General features: G+C 40.0%; 1 protein-coding gene across 1 annotated transcript in view; it reads right to left on the reverse strand.

Moving 5' to 3' along the window:
* The window catches only part of mob2a (MOB kinase activator 2a), a 98,478-nt gene extending 75,811 nt beyond the window's left edge, over positions 1–22,667 (reverse strand). Inside the window, exon 1 of the mRNA XM_061970035.2 lies at positions 22,206–22,667. Within this exon, the coding sequence (XP_061826019.1) occupies positions 22,206–22,222 (17 nt within the window). The 5' untranslated portion in view covers positions 22,223–22,667. The remainder of the gene's footprint in view (positions 1–22,205) is intronic.
* Between the last annotated feature and the right edge of the window lie 1,024 nt (positions 22,668–23,691).

The raw sequence follows: 23,691 nt of genomic DNA on the forward strand, positions 1-23,691 counted from the left end.
TACTAATAATCGTAAACGCGTTAGCATATTACCTAATGCTAACAATGCTAGCTTCATTACATTATGATAGCACATCCAAATCTGCCTGAAAAAACTCCTACAGACATCATACATGGGACGGTTTAGTAAGTATGAACTGTTTTAGTCAAATTGTAAAACATACAAACGTTGCTTGTTTGTAAGCTTTACAAGGCATTAAAACAGGAAGTACCGTATTTTCCGCACCATGAGGCGCCCTGGGTTATAAGCCGCGCCTTCAATGAACGGCATATTTCAAAACTTTGTCCACCTATAAGCCGCCCCGTGTTGTAAGCCGCATCTAACTGCGCTAAAGGAATGTCAAAAAAACAGTCAGATAGGTCAGTCAAACTTTAATAATATATTAAAAACCAGCGTTCTAACAACTCTGTTCACTCCCAAAATGTACGCAAATGTGCAATCACAAACATACGTATATTAACATGGACAGAGCTGCGTGAAAAAAGCCACCCGGCCTCTTCGCATAAACTTAAACTTACCTTAACCACTCGCTCATCTTTTCTTCATCCATCCCTTCGAGTTAGCTTTTATGATGACGCCGGCTGGAAAGGTCTCTTTTGGCAAGGTCTTCCTTTTGAATATCACCATGTGTGAAAGTTTCTGGCCATTAGCATGGCAAGCTAGAACCACAGTGAAGGATGACTTCTCATTCCCTGTGGTGCGAATATTCACCGTACGTGCTCCCGTTGTATCCACAGTGCGGTTCACAGGAATATCAGTTGCTGTGAAATAGTAATCCGTGTGCGGATGGAGAGATTGCGTCTTTTCATGAACCGGATACCTGTCGCTTAGTAGGAGCCATTTTGTGGTCTTTACAGATGTAAACAGGAAATGAAACGTACGGTAATATCCGCACGCTTTTTCTTCTTCTACGCGGGCGGGTGGTTGCTTACAGTAGAAGAAGAAGCGCTTCCTGTTCTATGGGGGCGGGTGCTTACCTTGGCGGTTGCTTGCGTAGAAGAAGAAGCGCTTCCTGTTCTACCGGGAAAAAAGATGGCGGCTGTTTACCGAAGTTGCGAGACCGAAACTTTATGAAAATGAATCTTAATATTTATCCATATATAAAGCGCACCGGGTTATAAGGCGCACTGTCAGCTTTTGAGAAAATTTGTGGTTTTTAGGTGCGCCTTATAGTGCGGAAAATACGGTACATGTTCAACCCGCAACACTTGCAGTGATACTAGTGGCACCATAGCACAAACAATAACACACAGTTTTGGTGCTTGTGTTTAATGAAAACCTTAAACACACAACATTATGGCAGTTAGCGAACAAAAATCCATAAAATACCCGCACTGTTTTATATGGCACAGGCTTTAAAGCATAGGAAAAAAATAGTGTCTTATAATCCGGAAATTACGGTAGTTGTTCACATTACCAAATAAAATGCAATGTCCAATGTGAACGCAATCGTCACATGTGCTGCAGTGTTTGCGGAAATAAACATGGCTCCAATTCTAGTGTGTCTCAGACCTGGCACATTTGTGGCAATTTCAAGGATTTTGTGCAATCAAAGTCAACATTTTCTGAACATAATTATTGTGCATAGAAGCAATTTGGCTCTCGCAGTTTGTGGGGCATTTCGACGTCTGCTCCAAAGAGCGTGTGGGCGAGCAGTCTGCGACAGGGGCAGTGGGACATTTACCTGAGTTCCTAAAACATTAGTTTAGCCTGTTTTCTGCTTAGTTGTCATTTATTTATTTTGTAATCATCTATTATGGCAAATAATTATGACTCTTATAGCTTTTTGACGACATACTGGTTGGATGAATGTGACTCAATCCTTAAGACTGCAGGAGACTGCAGTCGCATCAAATACAAATCTGATTTATATCCCAATTTAAAAGAGTCACATTTGAATCGGACTTGAAAAATACGATATTGCACTGTTCACATTGACATGAAAATAATCCAAGATGTGGGCAAAAAAATCGGAATAGACCTGCAGTGTGAACAAGGTCTAAGATGCACGTTCCAATCAATCAGCTGGTGCACAACACACCGTAGCTTACAGTGTACACTACTGCCATCTATCGCCTTGGAATTGCAACTGCATGCAAAGTCTATAATACAGTACTTGTACTTGCATTTAGAAACTCAGAAGTGTAAGAAACCAAGATATGAAAACTGATCAAGACAATTATCTGCTGTTAAATGTTAAATTAAAAAAAGTGTTTTTAGTAATAAACAATTAACATTTATTAACACATGAACACAAAGGTACCAAAATTGGTAATAGATTCATGATGCCAATCTCTGCGTGAATAGCTGAAATAACTTGAGATGATTATAGCAATTATCATTAACCACCAAGCTCAGAAGCCACCAGTGCTCAGAAAGTTAATATTTGGGAAGGGACAGGAAAACAATGCTCAAATTTGTACGACATGTTATAAATAGTTACCAGATATACGACTACCACAACATCCATGTTTGATGTTTTACAATATATAAACATTGTATCAGTCAGACTTATCAGTCCTTAAGGTGATATCAGAGGCTTTATAAGGTTCAAATAGTTGTTTTTTGTGTCAAGTCAAGTCTACCTTTAAGCTTCTCTCCCTCAATGCTGAACAGTAAAGTCAGCGTACGATGGCCCAATCCTAGCAGCAAAAATCAGCTGACCTTCTCAGCGTACTCTCAACATCCTTAAAACATGCCCATGCTCCTCCTCTGCATCCCATTTTAGATCTAGGGCAAAGTATGAAGTTTGTCCATGACACCCCATGGTAAGTTTGCAAATGACCATTTTAAAACTAGTCGAACATTGATAGCTTGTTTGTTTCGCTACCTTGGTGTCATAGAGGCAGGAAACTGAGGCAATATGAAAAGAACAGAGCCATAATGGCAAGCTTGACTGAATAGATCGTGCCGTGGGCTCTTATCGTTACACGCTTGCTGCAGCAACCCCACCTACCAAAAAAAATACATCCAATTTGCTTACTTGATTTTGTCCTCAAATGACACAGATCATACCTTGTATGTTTGCACATTAAACCTGTGACTGGGGTCTGAATAATGCCCTTAATAACCTTGTACTTCCTGTTTCAAAGCTTCTAAGCAGGAAAAACACAATCGGAAACAGGTCAAGAGTACTCCCCTCACAGCAGCAAGCCTTAAGTAAGCGTCGTCGGATCATTAACTGCACTCACATCTTTTCTTTCACTTTTGTTATGCCTTTTCTGCTGGTCTGACTCCACGTAATCCCATAAAGAGTGGGTAGCGGGGCTGATTATGTGCACACCTTACCACAGATATTCAAAAAAGTGTACTGAAACTGAAAAGTAACAACCAATAGAGCGGGTGGACTAATGATTAAAGAGGCGTCACATAAGTAAAGTTGTGGCATGCAGAGCAAAACTGGGGGGAAAACACACACACAAAAGAAAGGTTGTACAGCTCCAAGAATTTGAGATGAACTTCGACAGGACTGAGTGCTCCATATGCGTGTGTGTGTGTGTGTGTATCTTCTGCTCGCCTGGCCTGATGCAACACAGAGATCTTTAATCTAATTACACTTCAGACCAGCCTTGTGGCCTAGTCCCAGTCGTCAAGGGCAAATCTATCGTGAGCTTACACCTGTGCTAACAGCCTCCTGGCTCTGAACAGATCCAGCAGCTCAGTCATCAGTCATCAGAGGACAACCCAGTCTAAAATGGATACAAATTTATCAAAAATCATCTATTTCTTTTAGGACTGGACGGTTACAGATTCCATTCATCCATCCATTTTCTACCGCTTGTCCCTCTCGAGGTCACGGGGGGTGCTGGAGCCTATCCCAGCTGCACTCGGGCGGAATATTTTGGTTAATATTGAAATCACAATTAATTACACGATTATTCAAGAACACGAGTATTAATTGTACCACCAAAATTCAACTTTAAATAGAATTTCAATCAACAACTGATGTAAATTAGTAAAGAATAAACAAGTGAAATAATAATTTTAATAGTAACAGCAATGAAATAAAAATAATAGCAACATAAAATAACTATACAAATTAGTTTTACCGTTTTAATTGTTTTTAATTCCGTTGTATACCTTTAACACATATTTTACCACCATATAGTGTGTGCATGTGTCAAATAAAACTTTATAAAATGTTTGTTAATTAAATGAAACCATTCTTGCATGTATTGGTGTAATAATACATCTTTGCACAATTTTGACCAATATTTTAGGTCAAAGCATAATCATTTTGTAAATGTATCAATATGTTGTTTAAGCACATTATCCTTGTGTAAGGTACTTTTTTTAAACCCTTATTTTGTTTGCACAGTCAGACCGGATGTGGCGCACCGCGCTGTTATTGTGAAGGGGGTCAGGGGCGGCTGGGGGAGTGTGGTTGTTCTCAGCTTGACGTGTGAAGACGACTTGAGGCAGTTAAAAAACTGCGGTCTTGGTTGTACATTCATTGATTTTACATCGCTGAGGTCGTTCACAACAACACAAGCAGATGAGATGTGTTGGCATATGGATTGTTCTTGCTTCCTTTAGCTTCGTGGTTTAGCCGCTTTTCCAAGTGGCGGTCTCATTTTAATTTTTTAATTTTTAATTTCATTTATTCATTGTTTAATTTAGGACGGGGTGGTTGAGTGTTTCAGGGATGAATGAGCGATACCGAACACATTATTTTCCCAAACAAATGTTTGTTCTCATGTGATGAAGTGGCGACTTGTCCAGGGTGCAGCCCGCCTTCCGCCCAAATGCAGCTGAGATAGGCTCCAGCAACCCCCCGCAACCCCAAAAGGGACAAGCAGTAGAAAATGGATGGATGAATGGATGTTTCTTCTCCTCACAATAACAGCATTTAGTTCACATTTATGTCAATTTCCATGATATTCTGCGTTTAACAGCGGATTCCGTTTTATTTGCCAATTCTGTGACTCCGTCCGTGGTTACTTTAACGCGGAAATCATAAGCCTTACTTTTTTGTTGAGTTTAGTGATTATTGGTTAGGCATACTAGGCAGTGTCAAATAAAAAGTAGCAATCATGGTGTGATCCCAAATTCTAGTAGACGTGTTCTTTTTTCCCTGTAACGCTCACTAAAACGTATTTTTTTCGATTACAATATTTTCGTGATCGTGAGAAGCCCTGATCGAATAAAAAATGTGATTAATTTTCCAGCCCTAATTTCTATGGCTCATTTTGAATTCACAGTTAATCCGATAAGAATCTTGTTCTCTTCCTGCCCTGCCTACGGCTCATTTCTGTGTCCAGCAGCCTGGCCCTCAGCAGTTAAATCTCCTCCTGTGTCCTATATTGCAGACTTCTGCTACTTCTAATCTAACTCTTTGACCCATGCTGCCGCGTCCTCATCTATCTCTATATCTCACCTATCGCCTGAGCACCACTGTATTTCCCCCCATCCCCTCGACTCTTTACCTATATGGTTTCCATTTTCTATGCTCCACCTTATCAGTTACTCTCTCTTCTTCTTCATTCTACTTTATTTTATGTTGTTCTCTTGCAATAGTTTTCTACCCTCCAACCAATAGAAGCATGAGGTTTTTAAAAAAGAAAAGAAAAAAGGTTGTGACCATTAACCAAGAAAGACACTAGATTCAAAAGAAAGCTGCAGGGCCACACCGGAAGAGAGAGAAGCTGACAAGTAATGACGCTTCCCGTCAGGTCTTTCTTTTCTTGTATGACTCCAACACTGGCAGCACCAGTTGTGTGCCAGAGGCTGGACTTGCTGGAGTGTTACAAACATTAATTAATAAAACAGTCACAACATGGTGCCTTTGCCCTGCCAACCAAAATAGAGAAAACACATACACAAACATTTGACCAATGCCAAGAGCTGCACTAAAATGGGGCTTAAATGTGTAAAACAACAAAAATTAAAAAGAAGGTGTAAGCACGAATATATTCCTTTATTTTCATGGCTCCCACATATAATTCTAACATACAGGTAGTGTAGAGTTTCAGGTTTTTTGGTTTACATACTCCAGCAGCATCATATGCAGAATTAAATAGCACCATTATCATGTGTGATGTGATGCACTGCAAACTAGAACTTTGTCTGCCTAATTTACATCCATCCATTTTCTACCGCTTGTCCCTTTTGGAGTCGCGGGGGGGCGCTGGAGCCTATCTCAGCTGCATTCGGGCGGAAGGCACCCTGGACAAGTCGCCAACTCATCATAGGGCCAACTCGGATAGACAGACAACATTCACACTAATATTCACACACTAGGGCATGGTGTCAAACTCTGGCCCACGGGCCAAATTTGGCCCGCCGTGTAATTTCACTTGGCCCTTGAGGCGATATCAAATTAACACTAGAGCTGGCCCGCCGATTATATTCAGCGGCGGTGCTGCGGTAACACCGCATTCACCGTTAATTCTCATACTTGCCAACCCTCCTGGGAGACTCTCAAATTTCAGTGCCCCTCCCAAAAATCATCATGTCCGCTTTTCACCCAGTCACATAAAATGTGCGGCTTCAGCACGCACACACATGTGCATACTTGGCCAACAGCGATACAGGTTACACTGACAGGGGGGGGGGGGTGTATATTTCAGCCCGGAAGAGTTAGGGCTGCATGGGATTCTGGGTATTTGTTTTGTTGTGTTTATGTTGTGTTACTGTCCGGATGTTCTCCCAAAATGTGTTTGTCATTCTTGTTTGGTGTGGATTCACAGTGTGACGTATATTTTTAACAGTGTTAAAGTTATTTATACGGGCACCGTCAGTGTAACCTGTATCGCTGTTGGCCAAGTATGCATTGCATTTACGTGTGTGTGTGCTGAAGTTGCACATATTTTGTGATCGGGCCGGCACGTTGTTGGAATGGATGAAAAGCAGACGCGACGACTGCTCGTGGAGGACGATAAACGCAGTGCCTTTAAAGCACGCCCCTAAGACTGTGGTCCGGTTGGACTACGAGGTATAATGACTGATGAACACCTTCGTTCGATAATGAAAGATGCCTCAGCTCAAAGCCTGAGCCCCGACATTAATGAACTAGCATCCAAGAAAAGATGCCAGGTATCTGGATTGGGCACATCAGATTAGATCAGTGTGTTGCAAACTGAGCAGTTTAAAGTCCTGAATGGTTGATTTATTCATTGTTATTTTATTTTCAAATGTATTAGCCCGTGGAAAAAGTTAATGTTGATATTTACTTCATAAGGCTGCAAATAGAAAAGAGGCATTACATTTTTATTTAAATTGTATTTGATATGCCATTGATATTTTTTAATTATTATTATTATTATTTGAAACTCGATTTTGCATGTCACTATAAAGTTATACAAGCCTTGCTTGTTCAATATTCAATGCAAAACTTGTTTGGGTCCCTATTAAAAGGTTAATTTGTTCAACCTTGGCCCGCAGCTTTGTTCAGTTTTAAATTTTGGCCCACTCTGTATTTGAGTTTGACACCCCTGCACTAGGGCCAATTTAGTGTTGCCAATTATTAACTTTGAAAAAAAAAAACGTTTTGAAACTTCCATACTTTTAAGATTCTCCAACTACTCAGACTTGCGACGTCAGAGTAAGAAATACTGCCTTGTCATTCTGGTATCATGTTTATTTCTGGGCCTCGCCTTGTCTTGGCTTCATCTGAAAGAGGACAAGGAGGTGGATGTGCCTCAAGTAACAGAGAAAAACTGTGCTTGAGACAATTTGGCTTCTCAAAAAAGGCTTTAAAGGGGTCATCCATTCATCCATCCATTTACTACCGCTTATCCCCTTCGGGGTCACGAGGGGCGCTGGAGCCTATCCCAGCTACAATCGGGCGGAAGGCGGGGTACACCCTGGACAAGTCGCCACCTCATCACAGGGCCAACACAGACAACATTCACACTCACATTCACACACTAGGGCCAATTTAGTGTTGCCAATCAACCTATCCCCAGGTGCATGTCTTTGGCGGTGGGAGGAAGCCGAAGTACCCGGAGGGAACCCACGCAGTCACGGGGAGGACTTGCAAACTCCACACAGAAAGATCCCGAGCGCAGGATCGAACCCAGGACCTTCGTATTGTGAGGCAGACGCACTCACCCCCCTTCCACCGTGCTGCCTAAAGGGGTCATATGTTTTTTACATTTTTTATTTTTAAAACACTTCATTCTGGTCTACATAACATGTAATGATGGATCTTTGGTGAAAAAGTTTCATATATTTTATTTTACATATTTCTAAGCTATGTTTGTTCCCTTTGAAAGTAAGCCGCTTTGAGAGGCAGAGTTGTTAGATGCAAATGAATCCCCCTCATTACGCCCCTTCACGTTGAGTCAGCATTCGCCCCCGACCGGCAGAAATGTTTTGTAGTTTTTTAGTTTTCTTGCGTTTATTGTACACTTTGGACATCTAGCAGCCATCTGTTTTGAGTGACTTTGACCAAAACACAACACCCAAGAGGATGTAGCAAGATCAACGGGATCACAGTGTTCTATTAACGACGCCATAAGGAGAATATGCAGGTGGACGAGAAAAAGGAATTAGATGCCAGGCTGCAGATCTGTAACTATACACTAAAGTTAAATTTCTACTAAATCTGTATCTCTCCAATGCTAAACCCTGGACATATCCAAGTGTATATTGTCAGTAAAATGATTTTCTATTCTAATTCATGTTAGTTACTGCTGCTGCTTTAAACACTTATAAATAGAGGCTCAAGCCGGCTGCAGTAACCACGCTATGAGCGACATTGCGAACGTAATAACAGAATATATTATTAACTGGTCCATTGCCAAACACAGTAGGCACTGATCCAATTAAAAATAGTTTTTAGGAAAATCATTCTTTATTTTGACGGTGGTTGGTGATGCTATTGTCACAGTACAAGGCCAAGCTAGCTATACAACAACTCAAGCTAACATTGCGTACAACATATCATTCACACATTTCTAACCTACTGTTATTACGAAAGGTAGGAATCTTTAGGCACCTCACGAATTGATTACGATTCAGGAGCTACGATTTGATTAAAAATCGCCTATTGATGCATCATTAATTTATGCATATTGATGCAGTTTTACATTTCTTTTCATTTCACTAAATAAGTGTTTATCACTCGCAACATTACGCAGTTAATTCCCATTACATTTGTTATCGTATGTTAAATGTGTGCAAAACTGGAACATGAGTGCCCTATAATAAATGAGCTGGTCGGATCTCTCAGTAAGGTGGCTCGCTGCAAGCAGCCAAATTTTAGAAACGGTCTGCATTACATTATTAGCAATAAATAAATCGATTTACGTTTACTAATCAATTTTATAATCGTCCATTTCCGATTTGCAATTAATCTAAAAATCCATTATTTCCCCCACCTCTAGTTATTACTTACCACTTTACTGTCTCCTCCACTGCCATAAAGAGTAGTCACCGAGTCCACCATTAAAAGTATTTTTTTGGGAAAAATACATCTTTTTGTGAAGATTATCTGTTGAAGCATGGCTAATCTTTGCAAACACTCGAAGCGACTTCTTCACAAATGAAAGCACATTGTCACAAATCATAAAAGTTCAAAGTAAGGCACTTTTGAATTCAGATAAGGCTGAAAGTTAGTGTAGTGACTTGTGCTGGTTAAAGCAAACAAACACAGCATTTTCCTTCATGGAGTTTCATTGTCAACATGTTGTAGCACAGCCGGTTTTACATAAATTCAAATTGGCTGACTCACAGAAGGATGTTTGAGTGAATGTCTACCATGTATGGATAATCCGCTGACGTCACACTTGAACAAAATTCCAGATGGACCGTTTGGAGAAAGTAGTAATGAGGGCAAGATTGTTTTATATCTATGCAATGCCTCCATGGTTTGATTTCAAATTTTCAGTACTTATGCAGATTCCAAATACACATAAGCAGGTACCAATAGGTAAGAAAAAATGGTTTAGCATAAAAGGTCCCCTTTAATAGAACCTTGATATTTTGGTGAATGATCAGTGGTACAATTCTGCTACATAATGTAGGTATGATAAAGATATGAAATATGAAGGTACGATAACTGTATAAGCAAATCAAAATTTCCTTGTTTTACTTACATAGTGCTACATTTACAACATAGAGCCATGCAATGCATTAGTGTGTAGTAACACTTTTTTCTGCTCAGCAGGCGTTGCTGGTAGGGGGTGTTATTTGATAGGTGTACATCTCTGGTGACTGCTGACTTTTGACACGTGGGGGACGGATTAAATACTTCCCTCTGGTCTCAAAATAACTGAAGTGTGGATGAGTGGTGGATGAGGAATACCACCAAATACCAAAAAGGGAGAGAGGTTGATGTCAGACATGCCATGCTACATTCTCCCTCCAGCTTTGTTTTGCTGCCCACATTTGCTGTCATTCATTGACAGATACATGAGGCACAGCAGAGTGGGTGCTCATGCAAAATGGCTCTTCATATTCCATAGTTTACCTCTGTGATTCTCAAACTGTGGTATGTGTGGTACGCAGGCTCTATCTAGTGGTACGCACAAGAATCACTTGATTAAAGTAGTGTTTTTTATTTTCTTATTTTCAAACATAGTGTTACTGTTCAAACTGTCTGAAATGTTGCAGTGGCCTACAATATAAATATAATTGTTAAATGCAACCTCTGCTTGTTTTTAATGAATACTTAAGCCTACTACGCCACTGTATCTTAATGTTGGTCATTATGGCGGTATGGTGGTACATGCTCAACTAACAGCAAACTGCCAGCCAGCCATAGCTATGTTGGTCAAACATCACAGAGGACTTGGGCAACCCTGGGAGGAGCTCAAGCTGCAGCCAAGCACGCACTTGTCTCTGCACATCAGTGTTCTGAGATCGACGGGACAGAATTAAAAGGCGGAGAGAGACAAGCTAAACCAGTGTATAACAGAGCTGTGTGCAAGTTTTTTTTGAAGGGATAAACAAGGCAGACAGTCCTCTTCTCATCCAGCCAATATGTTGTAATAGCACATTTTGGTAGTGTACCAAGTGGGGCTTGTGGGTTGAATCACAACACATAGTAGAGTTCTAAAACCACACCACATTAAACAGTAGTTCTTAAAGGTTTTCCAGACTGGGTTGGCCCTTAAAATATGTGACCTTGCATGGAAAGGGTTGCAGAACCTCTTTAATAGCTGACTGAATAGATCTAAAACATAAACTTGACTCTTGGTCTAGGTTGTGACACACTGTTTAGAGTAAAAGGCAGTTGACGTCAAGACCCTCTGATAAGACAAATGTAGTTTTGTCCAATACCAATATTTTGGTATTGTTACCGGTGGCAACATGTATTTCGATACTTTCTGACACTTAATACTTAACATGTAATAAAACAAAGGGGACTTCAAAAAAAGTGTCATTATTGGCTTTATTTTTACAGAAATCTTATGATACATAAAAATAAGTTTCTTATTGCATTTAAAAAACATTACTGGACAGCTTCTTGGGGACGGCGTGGCGCAGTGGAAGAATGGCCGTGCGCGACCCGAGGGTCCCTGGTTCAATCCCCACCTAGTACCAACCTCGTCATGTCCGTTGTGTCCTGAGCAAGACACTTCACCCTTGCTCCTGATGGGTGCTGGTTAGCGCCTTGCATGGCAGCTCCCTCCATCAGTGTGTGAATGTGTGTGTGAATGGGTGAATGTGGAAGTAGTGTCAAAGCGCTTTGAGTACCTTGAAGGTAGAAAAGCGCTATACAAGTACAACCCATTATTTACATTCTTATTTGGTCGTAGGTTACAAAGGCTCCTAATTTGGCTGCTGACATAGACAGTAAGATGATGGAATATTTCCTATTGTATTATTTAGTCAAAACCATTATTTTGTCAAAATTATGAGGGACAAGTGGCAGAAAATGGATAAATGGATGGATGGCTGAATGAAAAATCGACTTGTTTATTTACTGTTAATATCTGGTTACTTTAGGTATTAACATGTTCTATCTACACTTCTGCTTAAAATGTAATAAGCACTTATTCTCCTGTTTTTGGATACTTTACATAAGTTTTGAGTGATACTACACATTTGGGTGTCAATCCAACACCAATTACTTACAGCGTCATACATTGGTCATAAAGTCCTCCTGTTTCCAGGGGCATATTTCCTGAGTTTATAAACAATGAAAATGACAAAACATTTGGTGATGATAAAAAATATTGACGTAATCATTGTAGTATTTACTATATACGGCTCTTGTATTTGATATCGTTACAATCGACATTTGTATAGATCCACCCATTTGTTTACATTCAGGAGCACTGTTTGCTGTTAGCTATTATATCCTCCTATGGTGTGTAGTAAATCATGTTGTTATTCCTCATCCTGTAGGGATTATACTTGTAAGAAATACAGTTTGTTTGTCGTCATGGAGGAGAGGATTAGTAATATACAAGTAGCTAAAACACTGGAGGGATGTTAGCGGCTCGATACCGAGGTCTTTCTAATGTATTGAAGCTTTCGTTCTCTTTTTACTATCAAATAAGCTGGGCAGCAACATGCTTCATCACGGTCTAACGATAGTATTAAAACTATCGTCAGACAAATTTATATTGTTTATATCGCCCAAGTCAACACGTTTTAAAGCACCGCTTGCAGAGAGTTTTTAAGCTAAAATATGTTAATTTTCCCATCTTCTGTCTTCACAATGTTTCTGCTTGTAAGTGCTCTCTGTGTGTATTGACTCCCATGTGGCTCGGCTCATATTGTCACTACGGCCTGCAGTCAAGCATAGGAAAATAAAAATACCCATATTTTTCAAAGGCGGTATAGTACTTTTTTTTATTAATTAGTACCACGGTAATTTATTAGTGCCGGTATTTTGTACAACTCCAGACAAATGGTACACCACAAATAAGTCAGACCAAAAAAACACAAAACAGTAGTGGGACAGAAACACAAAAGTGCTCTGGATAAGGGTTGAAAAAAATGTAGTGGCATACAATAAAAGAAAAATGAAAGTGAAAATGAAATTCAACTAAAATATAATTGAATAAAAAAAACATGACTTTCGATAACCAGTTCTCTCATAAGCTCAGAACCTTATATAGATCACATCTATTCATTTAAGTCAGTCTTTCTCAAATAGTGGGGCGGACCACCCCGGGGGGGCTTGGTGCTATGCCAGGAGGGGCGCGTGTGGCTTCAGGGAAGATGCTTTTTTTTTTTTGCCATACCAGAATATGATGAAACATATGTAGCACTTGGCTTCACTGTAACCAAGATGAGACACATTTGTTGTCGGGAGTCGGAAGTGCGCTGCTATGAAAACGAAAATAAATGCGCTGAGGAAAGAAGTTCCAGTAATGCCTAAAATTACCAAAATACAGTAAATATTGAACATATTACATATTGTTACGAACGTGTTTGTTACTACATTATACATAGACGTCCATCCATCCATCCATTTTCTACCGCTTGTACTTTGAAAGTAAACTACATTATTTATTTTGTGTTTGTGCATGACTTCCTGTCTCACACAAGCATGTTTTAGCTGAATTGATCAGCCCGGCAAAAATAGAAGCTCGGTGTATATTTAGTGCAGAGATGCAATATGGCACTGGCATGTCGGCGCTGTGCAAATAGGTTCCGCTGGCAATGGAAACTGACACATTGACTAGAATGGAATTGGAAAGAGTGCACCGCTATCGCGGTGCTGTTCCTTAGCCGTTACGCATCCAGTGGAAATCCAAGATGACAGATTGTTCCTCGGGTAAAGAAAATACAGTCTCAAAAGGTAGCTCTTGTAAAAACTGATTTCTCTCTTCAAAATATATCTATATTTTAATTTAGTTTTCCCTTGGTCATTAATTTACACATTACTGTGAAAAACAGCAACAGCCTCTACCAGTAAATTAATTCCTTTACCAAAAATGAAACACTATTTACAGCGCACACATCCGGCAAGGTAGATCTGTAGTTTTTTCACAACATTTTGGAAAAAGGAAAAAATAAAGTCTGAAGTAAAACACATAAATTTTTTTGTTGCAGTGCGCTCATAAACGCATGCCGAGAAGCGAGGGAAAATGAAGTAAAACCAAGCAGTTGGCTCCGTTTTCTCCAAAGGGAAATGTCCGGTGTAGATTGTCCGCCATGATTTTCAAGCCAAACGACCCTAGTGCGCATCGCCAGCGCTGCTGACTCCGTTTTCAGGAAGTAAGTAATGTTGCCTAAAATGCATTAACAAATGAAGTTTTTTCAGTAATTCAAAATTTAGACGGTATTACTAACCGTCGGGAATTTTACCGCGGTTTATCATTATACCGTTTACCTTAACATCCCTAAAATAGATATATACATATATATATACACACAAATTATATCCATCCATCTATTTTCTACTGCTTGTCCCTTTTGGGGTCGCGAGGTGTGTGTGTGTGTGTGTGTGTGTGTGTGTGTGTGTGTGTGTGTGTGTGTGTGTGTGTGTGTGTGTGTGTGTGTGTGTTTATAAAAACATATTAGGGGTGTAACGGTACGTGTATTTGTATTGAACCGTTTCGGTACGGGGGTTTCGGTTCGGTTTGAAGGTGTACCGAACGAGTACACATGCTAGCAGCGACCGGGCTAGGACAACATGTAAAAGCCAGAACTGAAAGACCCTCCTGCCTCGTTAAGATCTCCCGTTTGGGAACACTTTAGCTATGTGATACAACAATGGAGGACGGAGGTTTCACCCTTCACTCTACCAGGCAGTGGGTCTCCACAGCTCCGGACTTCAGGGTAAATGACGAGTCCGGCTATTAGTTGCAAATCGTGGCTTTATTGAGGTCTTGCACACAGCCAATCCAACAAAACATTAGCCACTCCTCGCACTCACGCTACCGCTCCCTCACCTAGCTCGCTCACACACTAACCTCACATGCTGTAACATATTAAAGGGCCACACACACACATACGCTACTCTCATAACACATGCTAACCCATTTGAAGCGTCACCACCGCATTCAAGCAGCCTCTCCTCGGCGAGTCAGGCACGGCTAAAGCAATAACAAATGTTTTTATAGCAGCAGATATAAGTCCATATTGCATTAAAAACTAGATTTTGACCCTCTTCTATGGTGGATGAACAATGGACCCATATATCCTCTTACTGCCAAGTTAGCCAGGTAGGGGTGTTGGGGGGGAATTAATCTGAGGCTGAGTTGACTTGAAACTGTTTAATGTTGCACTTTTTATATGTAGAAGAAAAGTTTTGTCATTTTATTTAATCTGAGCAACAACTAGAGGCAGTTTAATGTTGATTAACGTGGACCCCGACTTAAACAAGTTTAAACATTTATTGGGGTGTTACCATTTAGTGGTCAATTGTACGAAATATGTACTGTACTGTGCAATCTTCTAATAAAAGTCTCAATCAATCAATCAATCAAAAAAAGCACTTTATATGTAGAAAGGTTTTGTTAAGAAACCATTCTGAGCCTTTTATTTTATATATGTTGACCATATTAACCCTGGCAATGGACCTTGTGTGTATATATATGCTATGCCATTGTTTACAAATTTGGTAAATAAATAACCCAAAAATTTATATTTTGTTGTTTTCTTACTGTACCGAAAATGAACCGAATTGTGACCTCTAAACCGAGGTACGTACCGAACCGAAATTTTTGTGTATCGTTACACCCCTAATACATATATATGTGTATATATATGTATATACACATATATATATAGACATATATATACACACATATTATATATATATACACACACACACACACACACTTATATATATATATATATATATATATATATATATATAAAATCCACTTACACTTTACAACCTTGTCCTGTTATATGAAACCATGTGTTAATCAGAAAGATTACTTGTTTATTACATAAACCTTAGGGTTAGGCCAGGCTGATTACAAAAATAAGTACTAACCAAATATACTGCATAAGAAGAGACTCAAATAACTGACAAAAAATACATTTACATACAATTATGTTGTGCTAAAAAATGTTTGCTAAATTAATAATAAATGTATTACTTAACTAAACTGTCAATAAAATTAGAGTGCAAATGAAAATACAGCGTCACCACTTAAGTCATAATTTTTGCACTTAAGAAACCTCTCTCTGCCTTTAGCTCCAGACTTCTTCTGTTTGAGATAGTCATTACTGCCACAAGGGGTGGAAAAGTGTTACAACTGAGTACCGTTGCTGCCCATATGGACCACATGGCTCCAATTCTAGTAGGTCTCAGTACTGGCGCATTTGTGGCAATTTCAAGGATTTTGTACAATCAAAGTCAACATTTTCTGAAATGAATTACTTCACATAGAGAATTAAGAAGGGAGAGGGCAAGCATTCTGGCTCTTGCAGTTTGTGGTGTTTTTGACGTCTGATCTGAAGAGTTTGTGGGCGAGCAATCGGAAACAGGAGTGGTGAAACATTGACATGAGTTCCTCAAACATTATTTCTGCCTGTTTTCTGCTCATTTGTCAACTATTTATTTTGCAACCGTCTATATTGGCTAAGAATTATAACGCTTATCGCTTTTTGATGAAGTATTGGTCCAATGAATGCCACTCGATCGCTCAGACTGCAGTCCCATCGAATACATATCTGACTTATATCCAAATAGGAAAGAGGCCTAGGTCAGATTTGAAAAATTCGGAATTGCACTGTTAACAATGACGTGAAAAATTTCGGAACAGATGGCATATGAGCAAAAAATCGAAATTGACCTGCAGTGTGAACAGGGCCTTAGCTTCTGTTTCCATTCTCTCCCTTTTAGTTCAGCATTACCAAGCAATCACTCAAAATCAAGAGGATTAAACATCTGTCAAAGCCTACCCAGTGCCCATTTCACCAAGCAGGAAAAGAGACATTCAGGCATAGAACATGTCCCCTGTGATTCAACGTCCTGTCTCAGTCTGAAATTGGACAAATGAGGTCATTCAGCATGGAAATAATGCAGCCACTCGCTGTCTGGGCTGTGTCTGGCTCACAAACAAATTATGGCACGTGGATAAAATAACAACAAAGATTATCTGAGCACAGAAATACCTTAGAGTCGCCTGCAGATTTGTCACACGCTCTGAGCTCCAACATAACCATTTCCTTTCCTCTTTGCACGCTTTACAATTGAATTAATTGGCTTTTTTTTTTGCTTTTTTTTTTTTTTACTTCCATGTTGAAACACATTTTAAAACGTTTACTCTTTTAATCAAAATACTGTCAGTGTTTTAAAGCATGGCCCAGAGATGCGTTGTTACGAGCTCCTGAAGTCCATTTGATTCCCCAATGGAGCGGTATCCTTTCCGTAAACTACTCCACCCCTTCCCAGTAGCTGCTAATGTCTCCAATGCTTATACATGATCAACTACTCCATCATAAACGTTTTGAATTATCCTCATCTGCCTTGCTAGCTTTCTTTCCACCATAATTGCATGAAGTCACAAAGTGAATTTTTTTTTTTTACATGCCTCAAAACAGCAGCTTGGAATTTGGGACATGCTCTCCCTGAGATAATCCTGATACCCACTACAACTATGGGAAATACTATACTTTGACTTTCACAAAGTGCATTATTTTTTTAAACATGCCTCAAAACAACAGCAACAAAAACAATGAAGGCACACAGCTTCAGTCCAAAGTATACTAGAGCATACTTGCTAACCTTGAGACCTTTATCGGCAGGCCGATGTTATCCACACACACACACACACACACACACACACACACACACACACACACACACACACACACACACACACACACACACACACACACACACACACACACACACACACACACACACACACACACACAGAACGTTTTCTCGGACGCATTTTTTATTGCTATCGATTACATGTCTATCACGATATATATTGATGTCGTTTTTTTGGCACCGCCCTAATCGGGAGTCATGACTAGTGATAGTGCTAAGAACACTCTTTTCCGTTTTTGACAACACTTTGCCTTCCTGGTGAAATACGTAAAACAGATGCGGGGCCATTCACAGACTTCAGCTCTTTTTTATGGACTTGTTGTAGAAATAAAATACAAAAACGGCAAAAAGGCAGACTGTAATGACAACAAGCGGATACGTTGATATCAATAAATACTAAACATTTGTCTTTGAATACACAAATGTTTTTTCATTTATGTCATTTAGACCCCTGCCACAGCAAACCACAAATAGACTGCAGTCCTGTCAATAAAAAAGTATCTACTGCAAAAGTTAGAATACCAATACAAAGCAAACTTTACTTCAGACTTTACGTAAGCCTAAACTGCTGAGGAGTATGAATACGAATGCCACAAGTGTGAAAAAGATGATATCGTGGTGGTGTGTGTGGGTTTTTTTTATGCTGAATGTTATCTCTCAGCCAAAAATGTCACATGGTGAAGAAGCAGCTCAGACAGCAGTCCTCCACCCCTGCTCTGCCCTACCCTGCCTGCTCTGTGGTGCACACAGTAAGCCAACAAGAATGAAAGAAAAAAACACTTACCTTGCAGAACCACACAGTGCAACAAAAGAAGTGTGCAGTATTTGTTTGATTGTTGTTACATAAGGTTTTTGAACCTAACACATTTACTAACTGTGTTATCTACAATATTGTGTTACTGTAGCACAGTGTTTTTCAACCACTGTGCCACAGCACACTTGTGTGCTGTGAGATACAGTCTGGTGTGCCGTGGGAGATTATGTAGTTTCACCTATTTGGGTTAAAAATATTTTTTGCAAAAAATCAGCAATTATAATCCGCAAATAATGTGTCGTTGTTGAGTGTCGGTGCTGTCTAGAGCTCGGCAGAGTAACCATGTTATTCTCTTCTGTATATGTAGGTGGCAGCCGGTAGCTAATTGCTTTGTAGATGTCGGGAACAACAGGTCGTGTGAGACGACGATGGTTTGTCGTGATCACAATATGCAGACGACAGCGGGAGGCAGCGTGCAGGTAAAAAGGTATCTAATGTTTAAACCAAAAATAAACAAAAGGTGAGTGCCCCTAAGAAAAGGCATTGAAGCTTAGGGATGGCTATGCTAGGGCTGCAACAACTAATCGATTAAATCGATTATAAAAATAGTTGGCGATTAATTTAGTCATCGATTCATTGGATCTATGCTATGCGCAGAGGCAATTTTTATTTTTTTTATAAACCTTTATTTATAAACTGCAACATGTACAAACAGCTGAGAAACAATAATCAAACTAAGTATGGTGCCAGTATGCTGTTTTTTTTTCAATAAAATACTGGGAAGGATAGAAATGTAGTTTGTCTCTTTTATCCGATTATTAATTGATTAATCGAAGTAATAATCGACAGATTAATCGATTATCAAATTAATCGTTAGTTGCAGCCCTGGGCTATGCAGAACGAAACTAAAACTGAACTGGCTACAAAGTAAACAAAAACTGAATGCTGGACGACAGCAAAGACTTACAGCGTGTTGAGCAGAGACGGCGTCCACAAAGTACATGACAATCAACAATGTCCACACAAAAAAATGTAGCAACAACTTAAATGTTTTTGATTGCTAAAACAAAGCAAGTGCGGGGAATAGCGCTCAAAGGAAGACATGAAACTAGGGATGATGTTTGTTAAGAAATTATCGATGTCGATGCCATTATCGAATCCTCTTATCGAACCGATTCCTTATCGAATTTCTTATCGAATCCAGATAGGTTGTTGTGTGTGCACTGAGTTCCAAAAGCCGTAGATGTTATGGGACTGCGACAAGAATTTGTATAAATAAACGTGTATTTGTAAATATATTTTTGAGATTTGAATATAAATATGCTTGCTTTTGTATTTGTATTTGTATTGAATTTGCATATGTGGATCACTTTTTGGCTTTTGTGTTGATGAGACATTCCTCCCACAAACCACATGCACAATTAAATGTGACCTACACACTCCCCTGAACAACGAGCATTGGACACTGCAGCCAGAGCGGTCTTGGTCACAGAGCATTATATGCATTATATGCAAAAATGCACAAAAACAATCCACATCTTTACAGAGAGAACGCACAACGGGCCTGAGCTTGCTAACGTTAGCGTTGTATTAGCTAATGCTAATGTATCCAGTTAATCTGAAAGAACGTGCTAGCTGCTTATTTTATTGTATCAATGCCGTTTAATGACCTTGTCCTGATGTAGATACTGATCTCTTATCAGTGCAATGTGTGTCAAATCATCATATAACCCTTCTTAGTGTGCCTCTGATTGGCTCGCCAGTATCTGACCATGTCTATGACCGAGACCGCTCTGGCTGCAGTGCCCTCTGCTGATTGCTCAGGGGAGTGTGTAACTCCACATTTATTTGTGCATCTGGTTTGTGGTAGGAATGTCTCATCGACACAAACGCAAAAAAAGCGATCCACATATGCAAATTCAATACAAATACAAATACAAAATCAAGCATATGTATATTCAAATCTAAAACATATATTTACAAATACACGTTCATTTATACAAATTATTGATTTATTTGTATGTCACATTTTTATATTTATGCATTTTATTTGTATATATTTTCAAATCTCAAAAATATATTTACAAATACGCGTTTATTTATGTGTACAGCTCTGGTAATGGGTACATTCGCGCCCACCTGCACAAATGTTCTTCAAAATGTAACAATCAAAATAAATATGACTTTTTTTTTGTTTACTAGGGCATGCATATATAATATGCATTAGTTTGACCATTTAAAATCAACGATAATAAAAAGGAGATGCTTGGAAATAGCATAAAAATGCCCCAAAAACTTGGAAAAACGCAATTCATAGCGTTACTTTTTGGTGTAACCATCATGAGCGTTCTGTTCAGGTATATTTCTTTTATATTTTGATAAATCATCATATTTATGTATTACTAAATTTAAATAGGTATTGATCAATCTTTAAGCTGTGTGTATTTGATTTCAGTTTGCTTTTGACATCTTATTTAGAATTGTAGTTGAAACTTTTACAACCTTGTGTTGCGCTCATGATGGCGTAACCAAACTAGATTTCATTTAATGATCTTCTTTTGAATATTTATTCCCTTTTTTACATTTATATATTTAAATATTCATTTATAAACATTGAATACATTTCACATATCAATAAAATGCAATTGCCTTCATCTTATAGGGTAATGTTTAGTTACACCAAGTCATGAGCGTAACACTAAGCTTCATCACTCTGACTTGTATTATCTAATTCTGGTGGTGCTTTATGCTTTTTTCTTATTGGAACATGTACTATACATATAACAAAATAAAGTCCCATATAAAATTATGTTTCCAGCAATACTTTAATTTTGCCTTTGAAAGTAGCACTCCAATGTCCATTAGTGGAGCTGTACACTTATACAAATGATTTATTTATTTGTATAGTACATTTGTATTTGTATATTTATTAATACATGCATATGTATTAATATCATATTGACATATATAAGTTGATGTGAGACAATTCTACTTCCATAGTGGTGTGCCTAAAAAAATGTGCCTTGGCTCAAAAAAGGTTGAAAAACACTACTGTAGCAAATACAGCCCAGACAGTGCCTACCACATTCTATCTTACTTATTTCCGGCACATCTTAATAGACATTATTCACAGGAAGGTGCTTAAATGGTGGCCTCTAACTTCTGATTGACATCAACATAATAGCTTTCTCCAGCTTTTAGAAGCACAAAGTACTCTCCAATTGCAGGATTTACAATGATTTACTTGAAACTGTCAATACAAGCATCCATTACTGTGATGTTTTACATCTCCCATTCATAGCTGGGCCAGCAGAAAGAGGCAACCCGGTAAGGAGCACCTTGCGCTGGGGTATAAACTCAACCAGGGAGCCAGCTAATGTTAGCCACTTTGCTGGGTTATTCATTGCTATAAATAAGCATCCCCTTACAGAGAACTGTCACCGAGAATGACACTCTCCGAATCCAATGTGGGTGTTGCCATTCTCGGGTGGAGAATAACACGCCTGGAATATGTCAAAAACAAGACTGCGGGTCCTTGCTAAAATTAAGTCCGTTTATCAGTGCAGGTTAAGCCCGCTGCCAGCTTAGCTATCGAGCTAGCTAGCCTCGCCGGGCTAGGCTAAGCTAAGCAACGCGCTAGCCGCTTACAGCAACATAATGACTTAAAAGTGGGGAACGTGTGGGCTTTCAACCCGACAGTGGACTGGGGGAAATGTCAATAACGGCGGTGACAAGCTCATGGCGGTATGAAAACAATGACTGCGCAGGTGAGCTGTCAAATGAGAGGAGGCTGTGTGTGTGTGTACTCACCCCATTAACCAGTCCATGGTGCCGCCTGGAGCTAGCTGGGCTAATGCTAGCTAGCAGGGGGGATAACGCCAGGAGTCGGAGGCGACCCCTCTACTTTAACCCGGTCGACTCCCTTCGCTGCCGGGGCTGCCTTCTCTCCCGGGCCCCGTCGCACCCGCTCCTGGGGTCCGTTGCCTCCACACACGCACGCACAAACGGCGCTCACACACTCGGGGGTGATTGTCCTTGTTGTGATCCTCGGCTAGCGCGGGGAATGAAGAAGCAGCAGCCTGGAAGACAGGGACGGTGAAAGGTCTTTGAGCCGGGCAGAGGCGCACGGGGGTCCGGCTGTGGATGCTGCTGATCGACGCCGGTCAGCTCTGTCATGAAACCTTGCAGCTACAGCCTGAAAGCTCCAGTGAGGCTGCCGCCGCCGCTGCTCAGACAAGCACTCTCGCGTCGATGTCCGGAAGTAAACACAAGCTCCACTCTGCCGCTCCTGTGCGTGCCGCTCTGGAACGTAAACGCCTTTGATGCTTTGATGCATTCAATAGCACGAAATGATGACATTCTATTTTTGGCCTATTATGCATGTTTTTAAAAAGTAAAAGTACCAATGATTGTCACACACACACACACACACACACACACACTAGGTGTGGCGAAATTATTCTCTGCATTTGACCCATCACCCTTGATCACCCCCTGGGAGGTGAGGGGAGCAGTGAGCAGCAGTGGTGGCCACGCCCGGGAATCCCTTTTTGTGATTTAACCCCCAATTCCAACCCTTGATGCTGAGTGTCAAGCAGGGAGGCAATGGGTCCCATTTTATAGTCTTTGGTATGGGGATAGGTTGATTGGCAACACTAAATTGGCCCTAGTGTGTGAATGTGAGTGTGAATGTTGTCTGTCTATCTGTGTTGGCCCTGTGATGACGTGGCGACTTGTCCAGGGTGTACACCGCCTTCCGCCCGAATGTAGCTGAGATAGGCTCCAGCGCCCCCCGCGACCCCGAAGGGAATAAGCGGTAGAAAATGGATGGATGGATGGTATGGGGAATGGGGTTTGAACTCACGACCAACCGATCACAGGGCGGAGTACTCTAACCACTAGGCCACTAAGTAACTAACTAACTAACGCGGAACGACACAGGAAGTCCTTCATACCGACAGCCATCAGACTGTATAATGCATATGTTCCTTTTTGACTGTACTTGAATGTATGATAGACTGTATTTATATTATTCACATGTGAATACTGCTGTATAATAGACTGTATATTATTCACATGTCAATAATGCTGTATAATAGACTGTTGTATATTATTCACATGTCAATAATGCTGTATAATCGACTGTATTTATATTATTCACGTGTGAATAATGCTGTACAATAGACTGTATTTATATTATTCACATGTGAACCTAGTGGTTAGAGTGTCCGCCCTGAGATCGATAGGTTGTGAGTTCAAACCCCGGCCGAGTCATACCAAAGACTATAAAATGGGA

Source organism: Nerophis lumbriciformis, linkage group LG10 (genome assembly GCF_033978685.3).
Source record: "Nerophis lumbriciformis linkage group LG10, RoL_Nlum_v2.1, whole genome shotgun sequence".
Lineage (NCBI taxonomy): Eukaryota > Metazoa > Chordata > Actinopteri > Syngnathiformes > Syngnathidae > Nerophis > Nerophis lumbriciformis.